The sequence below is a fragment of the Helobdella robusta genome (assembly GCF_000326865.2).
Source record: "Helobdella robusta unplaced genomic scaffold HELROscaffold_5, whole genome shotgun sequence".
Classification (NCBI taxonomy): domain Eukaryota; kingdom Metazoa; phylum Annelida; class Clitellata; order Rhynchobdellida; family Glossiphoniidae; genus Helobdella; species Helobdella robusta.
In genome coordinates, this window is record NW_008705254.1 from 4,833,430 (window position 1) to 4,842,728 (window position 9,299).

At 33.8% G+C, this 9,299-nt stretch overlaps 1 protein-coding gene across 1 annotated transcript; it reads right to left on the minus strand.

Moving 5' to 3' along the window:
- Positions 1 to 792: 792 nt before the first annotated feature.
- Positions 793 to 1,892, minus strand: HELRODRAFT_163608 (hypothetical protein; the record flags this gene model as incomplete). Its single annotated transcript, XM_009027438.1, has 3 exons — positions 793 to 875; positions 1,227 to 1,381; positions 1,519 to 1,892. The coding sequence occupies 3 exons, from the start codon at positions 1,890 to 1,892 to the stop codon at positions 793 to 795; spliced, it is 612 nt and encodes a 203-aa protein (XP_009025686.1).
- Between the last annotated feature and the right edge of the window lie 7,407 nt (positions 1,893 to 9,299).

Sequence of the window (9,299 nt, forward strand, 5' to 3'; positions counted from 1 at the left end):
AATTAATTTAAGCAGTTATAAATCAAAATGTACATGTGTTTCGCTTTCAAGTTTTTTCTTAGCCACGGCGACTTGGATTTATGTAATTTCTGAGAAATAAATACACACTCACACACACACAAACACACACACATACACACACACATAATAGGACATATTTATGTGCGCGCGCGTGTGGGTATGTTTATGTCTGTGTGCGTATGCCACATATATGAATTAAGTAGTCATGATGACGCTAATGAAATTTTATTACGAACATGCATATGTTTGTTGGGAACTGGAGGAAAACTCCTACACACACACACACACACACACACACACACACACACACACACACACACCACACACAATATTCATACATGTTCATACACTTATATTTGATGTAACTAATACTTAATAAACGGTTTCATGAACTGTGTTCCTTGGTCATTCAATTGTTTAGTTTGTTTATTTATTTAATTTTTTAATATTTTCCATCCACTGAGTCATCGTTCGTTTTAATTCCATTGCCATGTGTATCTAATATGCTATTTTCAGGCATTATTCTTTCGTTATTTGCTCCATGTTTTTGAGTTCAAATAAAATTTTATTCGGTTTCTTTGCGATGAGATTGAATGTAGTTCCTCTGAAAATTTCTCATTTGTTTTATTTTTTTTATCAATTAGATGCTTAATACTAACAAATGTAGTTGAACTGATGTTGTAAATATTTTCAGTTGGTTTGTTTTTGTTGTTTATGACCGTTGTTTATTATAGTTAATAATGCTTATTTAGTGCCTTCGTTCCCCGCTATCTACGTTGACTTTGCGCTGTTGTTGTCGTTGTTGTTGTTGTCGTTTTTGATGTTGTTGAGGGTGTTGTTGTTGATGATGTTTGCTGTGATATTTATGGGTTGATTAGGTTGATGTTGATGTTGCGGCCGATGTTGATGTGTTTAATGTTGTGATTGGTGACGTTGTTGATGACGTTGTGTTGGCGTGGTTTAGTTTGTTAATACACATTGGCAAATGCTGTTTGAAATAATCTTGCTGTTGCTTATGTTGCTGGCTTTATTGTTAAGTTACGGTTAATCATTGTTTTAAATATAAACACATTTTCAATTACTTATTTTCAAAAACACGACTTTATCTTGCGTAGTCACCTCATGTTAAAATGAAACTTTATATAAAAAAAGGAACAAAGGAATGAAATAAAAATAGTCCCAATAAATTTCATTGATGACCCTACTATGAACGTGAGGGTCGTCATCATTGAATGGAGGATATTTAAAATGATAGTTGTTGTTGAGTTTTTTTTTGGCAGGCGGCCTCTCGCCACTCGTTGAGTCGTTTTGGTCGTGACTTCGGATATGTTCTTCTGATCCATGCTTACTGGACGCGCTCCTGGAAAGAACCTTTAATTCGTCTTGCACATGTGTCTATTTCTTGCACTTTTAAAATTTCTTCGTCATTCGTCACTGCCACCTCATTTCCAACTTTACCCTCCATGAATATGACATCTTTTTTAATTTTTGACGCACTTGCCTATAGATGCAGTCATAATATTTGCAGCATCTTCTAATACAGGGCCCCTGGATGGTAGCGCAAGAGCTTTCGGTATGCATTCCATCTCACCCAATCTCTTGCAGATTTCATCCAGGCAATCTTGCTCGTATATTCCAGGTGGTCGTGCTTCTCTAAATGTGTTCAGCACCATCTTCACAGTCAAAAATACCATTTGTACCAAGTACGATACAGTAAGGAAACCGCGGACTCTGAAAACTTCCGTTAGGTTGAGTAACAGAAAGTGATCACTCGTTGAGGAATATATGGCAAAAAACCCTCCCGATTTTGATAACTTCACTTTTTTCCAATATTCAAGAGACGTTTTAAAGGTTTGATCTAATCTAGTCATCTTATGTAGCTTATAGACCGGTGCGTCATTGGTACAACTTGTCTTTGTCTTTAAATAAACTGAACTCTTAAGGGAAACCGCAACCAATGAACTTCATTCCGCATGTATAGTTTTGTTGAGCGCAACAGCCATAGTGTGAAAACGTCTGATGATTCTTATTCTATGTATTTAGTAGAAACATTTTCTACACACATGTGTGTGTGTGGGTAGGTGGGTGGGTGGTTACCTATCTCACATTCACTAAAACACAGTAGAAATCTTTAAGTCATATGTTAATTCAAACAAAACAATAAGACAGAGAAACTTGATTAAGTTTGTATTAAAAAGAAATTTATGCAATTACATAATTTTTTTCTCAATGAAATTTTGTAATAATACAAAAACACTTTAAGCAAAATATGTACCGACAAAAAATAAAAGTTTTGTAGACTTGAGAATTAGAAATTATTTGAGCAAGAAACCATTCACAGTCGTTAAATAACAAATTGAAAAATGAAGAAATTTGCAAAAAATAAAATTGACAAAATCTATAAGGTTAGTAACGACAAAAACGTTACACATGAAAATATTTTTAAAAAGTAATCAAACATTACTTGGCAATTGTCGACAAAATAGCTAACGATGACTAAGCAAAAATATTAAAAACCAAAACGTTTGGGTTGCGTAAAACAGGTTTTTGTTGATTCCATTGTGAAGAAACTTCTGATGGTCCTTGTTCTATGTATTAACATTTGGTAGAAACATTTGCTACAGATGCAACAAAGAATCTACCTTTGTTAAATCGTTCAGACATTAGTCACATACAATGCTAAGCAATCTAATTTTTTGAAAGATCCTTTGTTTTATTGACACTTCTGGGTTTTATAGGCACACCTCGTGGTTTTAAAAGGCATGTTTTAAAAGTGCCAACTACGAATAAAACATTTACTAAAACATATAATAGATATATGTAAGTCAGTCTATATTTTCTTAATAACAACACCTATAAAATAATTTTTCAAACATAAGTAGATGGCAGAAATGTCAATAACAATGTATTACATAAACAATGATTTAATTGGGTAACATAATTATTTAAAGAAACTTTATAATATAATAGTACCATTTGTTTTATTGTTTTGATAACAAATTCCAAGTTTCAATTTGTCTGTATCGGCAACAGTTCTACTTTATTTTTCACGATTCCTTTGATTACGTAAGTACTTTCATTATCAGATCCTAGGCGCTATGTGTCTTTTTTTTTTAAAAGGGGTGCAGTTAGTTAAAAATTCGTATTTTTTTACATTCTGGCAGAGTTTCATTCCACTGATAATATTATCCATAGATGACTTTTTGAATATCTATATGACGTTTGTAGTAGATTGTTAATAAATAATTTTTTGCGTGTCAAACATACTTCATGCACAGTGTCCACATCTTCTGTTTAATCTTAACAAAACCCATTATTTCTATTTTGTCGTGTTTAGAGAAGTTTTCAATTTTTTTCTGATGTTTCATGCTTATGTTTTTAAAAAAAGGTAATTTGTTATCTAAAAACATTTTCCTTTGTAAAATTTAATCTTGAATAATTGATACATACATATCCGTGTGTGTTTGTGTGTGTGTGTGTTTATGTGTTTGTGTGCGTTCGTGCGTTCGTGTGTGTCTAAGAAGCTTGGACAGACACGCGAGCACTTATAAACTTTAGCACTAATTACAATACATCTAAGATGGTAGAGACTCATCAATTTATTTAAAACTTCAGTAAAGTGGGCTTTTGTTACAAAGAAAAACGTTTAATTAAATGAAATGAAAAATTTAAATGAAAATTAACGATTAAAACATCCTTAAAAGCATTTTGAATTGCAAATTAGTTGAAAGATTATCACAAATAAATATCACACACACACAAATAAAACAAACAACCTACCGCCATTCAAACAGGTGTCATATTTATGACTTAATGAATTTTTAGGGCCATCATTCGTTCATCAACCCGGCGTCTTCATTGTCCTCATCATCAGATGCGTTGTCATCATTGCCATCACCGCTTTCATTATTGTCTACATCGTGGTCATTGTCATCATCGTCATCATTTTCTAATCATCAAATCTTCATCCTAACCGCTTGTATTATTCTCGAGATTTTCACAAAATGCTTAAGTGCGTGCCAGCATCCGGGTGTACTATGTGCGCGCGTGTGTGTGTGTTTTCATGTATGTGTGTGTTTGCGTGCGTGTATGTGTGTTTTCATGTTGTTATTTTAAAAAAATCGCCAATCTAGTGTTCTTTGCCGTAGTAACTATGGCATGTTCATGTACATAGCTGTATTAGATCTTCATAAGACGAAGCAACGAATAGAGAAAAAAAAAGATGAATGAATGAGTGAAAGATAACGCAGATGAATGAAAGTCAGATGGATGGATGAAAATCAGATGGATGGATGCAAATCAGATAGACGGATGAATGAATGCAGGAAAATTGGATAGATGGAAAATCCCTATGGACCATGGATGGAGAACTCGAGTATTACCCCCACGTTATCCCCACAATGATTGCGTAAAACAAAATTTTTTTTTTGCAATTTTACGGTTTTATCTTATTTAAAACTTTTTCCTTTACATTTTTGCAGTTGTCATGCTGAGTTGCATGAATGACACGTGTCAATGTTTGATTATAAAGAATGATGTTAACACAATGTGTGTGTGTGCTTGTGTTTGTATGTGTGCATGTGTGTGTGTGTGTGTGCGTGTGTGTCTGTGTTTATGTCTGTGTGTCTGTGCGTGTGTATTTGTCTGGTTAAGAAATAACTCGCAAAAGGCGTTGTAAATCCGGTCTGACCGACGTGTTAGGAAGCTGTTCCACGCATTCCATTATGTTATTTTACTAAAAAATTATCCGTATTTGTATTTTTTGGTTTCTTTTGATTATCTATTCAATGTTTTTGTCTCTTTTTGTTGATTTATTCAAAACAAAGATCTCCTCGTACGATTATAGTTAGTATTGGAAATTGTCTTTCTTCTGAGTTTGATGTTTTCGAGATGCATTAAGAGAAAGCGTTCTCGAGTTTGAAGTTGAAAAAATTTTTAAAGTAGAATCAGCTGGAAAACTAATTTCCTTTAACTAATTTACTTTAACTAATTTCGTAAAAAAAAACAATTACTTGACGTTTATTAAATTCAATTTGGTCATATTGTTTGGTTTTTTAATGGCATTAGCCAAAAAAACATTGAATGATTGGATCTCGTGCTAGTTAAGAAATACTTTTAAATGTGTGTATGTGTGTGTGTGTGCCTGTGTGTGTTTGTGGGTGTGCATGTAATAATAATACGATGTCAATAATGATAATGGAAATGACAATGATGTGGACGACGATGACGATGACAAAGTTGATAGCCATGATGACGATGATAACAAAGTTGATAGTCACGATGACGGCGTTGAATGACGTCAAATTATTGCGTCAAATTGCACGTCATAAGCAGATAGGGAGATGGATCGATGTGATATTGATTGCGGCTTTCAATCGCACGCAAAAGTTCAATTGTATTACAGGACCATAAATAAATAATCACATAGGTGCACACATACATGCACGTACACACACACACACACACACACACACACACACACACACACACGTACACACATCTACACATACCCCCCCACACACACACACACACACATTTACACTCACACACGTACACATCTACACACACATACACAGATTTATAAACAAACTCGCGCACACATATGCACATTTATACACAAACATGTATGCAAATCACAAAACAGCAGATAATGTTAGTAATATAAATTAGGAGATGATGATGGTGGGGCCACTGCAACTGCTGCTGAGAAGTATTATAACTCCCAATTACGCCATTGCAGATATTTATTAAAGGAATGTGATTCTGTTGAGGCAAGCATACAATGTGTAAATTATTTTGAAATAAGAATTATTAAAAAAATATATATATAAAATAAGGATAACTTACGAGAATAAAAAAGTTGGTTGATGAAGATGGCGATGATGATGAAGTCGATGGCGATGATGAACAAGTCTCACGATAATGATAGTTGCAAAAAATAATTTTTGCGATAATAAATATTAATAATATTTTTATCGAAGTAATGGAAAAACCTGATGTAATTAATGTAAGTTTTGCATGGATATGTAACGTTGTTGGGCGAATTTGTGTGTGTGTGTTTGACTGTGTGTACGCGTGCGTGCGTGTGTGTGTGTTTGAGGGACTGTGTGTCTATTTGTACATGAACATGTGTTGTTTATAGATGATTTGGTGTATATTTTTGTTTTTGCTTTCAGGAACTGCGAGTTCTATTACAACGTTTTTAACCACATAAAATAATATTGCCAGAAATGGGATGAAAATAATAAGAATAATAATAACTGTTAGTAAAAGTGTTTATTTTATGTTCTTTACGCAAAATTTCTGACTAAGCCACTATAAAATTTATTGCCGATTATCTTTTTTCGTTTTTTCTTATTCCAAGTACAATATTTTCAAAAAAATCATTCACATGACTGACACAAAATGCCTCTCTCTTGATTTGTTGATGGAAAATTATTTTTTTTTACGTGAAGCAGAACGGTGCCTGAGATTAGATGGATGTCTTTCAGTTGCTTTTCTGATTTCCATCATACAAATTTTCAACATACTTCTAATCTCGATGGCGATGACAAAGCAACTGACATTAAACAACAGCAACAAAACAACAACAACAACAACAACAACAACATTAATAAACATAGACAACATAACATGACAAACATAAACAACCATAAACATAATAACCCATGGACACATAAACAACCAAAAAACATAAAACAACACTCAGCAAAGAGCATAGACAACAAATATGAAATGTACATTCAAACGCCGGGAAATAAATGCATGGTGGGATAAAGTTCTGTGGAAATAAATATTTCCTGACCAGACGATTAAACCACATCCGGTTTGCCATATTTTGTTTGCTTTTTGTGTAGCGCTGGTCATGGGAATTGCGTTTTTGTGAAGATTATTTCTGATGGTTGTCACATTTCAAACAATATTTTGTCATTGTTTATAACAGGAATAACGCTTTTTAAGAATGAAATAATATTTCTGCCTTATTTACATACACACACACATACATTCAAATGTAGTCTCACACACACACGCACGCATACACACACGCATACACACATACGTAGAAGAACAAACCAACATACAACCACACAGCACATAAAAGCGTTGATTAACAAGCGTACACATCTGCAGCGAGCATTATTTGCCAGACAATAACTCTAATTTCATCAAATAAAATAAAAAAAGTGCTTATACATATATGCGTACGTACGTACATTTATGTGCGCGTTTTCTGTAAGCATTCATTCATTTGTTCGTTTGTTTGATCGATCGATCGTTCGTTTATTCATTCATTCATTCGTTCGTTCGTTCGTTCGTTCGTTCGTTCATTCATTCGTTCGTTCGGTCGTTCGTTCGTTCGGTCGTTCATTCGTTCGTTCGTTCATTCATCCATTTATTCAATTAAATAGATAATTAATTATTATAAAAAATAATTGTAATGGCACGGTTATGATGAACAAGACTCAGCAAACATTAATAATAAAAATATTGAATGGGTGATTTAACTCTAGGCGTTGTGTGCATAATCGGCCAAGGGTTAATCTCTTCATCTATCTCTTTGGGATAACTACTCCTGAATTCAGTTCTTTGCCCATATACACATCATACAAACACACCAAACCTACACACACACACGTACACACGTACACACCACACACACACCACACACACACACAAACAAACACAGACAAACAAAAGGAGAGAAAGAGAGTAAAAAGAAAGCAAGCCCAAACATAAAAGCAAAGTAGAGTGGGAGAAAAAAAAACGGAAAAGTAAATAGGAAGAGAGAGAGAGAGAGAGAGAGGAAAAGGAAGAAATAAAAGATAAAAATGAAATACTTTTCTACAAATGTATGTGCATGCATGGATGTGTTATATGAATAGCATATGGGCATATGCTCTAATAACGCCACTAACGTGTTGTCTGTGGTTATCATATCTGGAAAACATAGAATTGCTCCACGCCTCTGCCATATTACCTTTATTCTTTATTCGTTCGTTCGTTCATTCGTTCATTCATTCATTTATTTATTCATTCATTCACCGTACTATATTCTTTATGGTTGTGGATATTAAGCATGCAAGCCCTATGAATCGTTTGTTTTTTGGTTAGTTTCTTCGTTTGTTTGTTCGTTCGTTTGTTTGTCTGTTTGTTTGCACTAGTATTTTTTAGTTTATTAGTAATTATTTTGTGTTTATTGAACAAAATGTTCATATGTTGAGTACATTCAAAAATGCTTGCGCACCTGTTCTGATATGTGAGAAAGATTCACTGTATAGTATAAAGAAATAAAAATACATAAACACAGTGGATTTTTTGATTTGTTAATCAATGAATTTAAAAATTTGATAAAAGGATATCAATCAAATGATGTCTCCAGGTATTCCAAATAGTAATGTGTGTCCATATACACAAACTTACAAACAACTATGAATCGATCAGCCTATAATGTAAGATATTATATATTAATACATATGAACGTGTTTATACGTACACACATCGGCATCTACGTACACAAATAGGCACACAAATATACATATACATACACAAACAAAACAGAGGATAAATAGCTAATCTATAACCTTTGCGTGCACAGACTGCTAGGCCAACCAACCAGCCTGCCAGTCAACCAACCAATCAACCAGCCAGCCAACCAACCAGCCAACCAACCAGCAAACCAACCAGCAAACCAACCAGCAAACCAACCAGCCATCCAACCAATTAACCAGCCAACCATCCATCAATTTATCCGTCCATCCATCCATCCATCCATCCACTGAAGCGAGCCAGGGTTCAAAACTTGGTTGACGAATGTCTCAGTGGTGCGCGCTATAATTTCAACGTGAAGTTTTCTTTGTTGTTCTTCAGCGTTTGCTCTGCAGTTTTGAGAGACTTCTGTCAGAAAAATGTTTCATGATTTATTGGTATAAATTTTATAAAAAAAATAATTATTTATATCGGTTTTATTATTCTTGTTTTATTTTTATCTATGGTTCTTGGTTTTATTATTATAACGACTATCAGTAGCATTAATGATGTTTTTATTTTTAAATTTAACTTTCATTTTAATGTTTGAAAGCCCATTTTATCTCGAATAATCATTCTTCCTCTCTCCTAATGACCATGTCAGATGTTATCAGCAGTAGCTGCACGATAATTTTGGGAGCATGGGAGTTCAAAAAAAAATTCGAGCGGAAGAATGTTTGCACTAAATAACAGATGAATCATTAATCACCTTCATCCCAGATCAGAAAAAACTTTTATTTATTACAAATTAT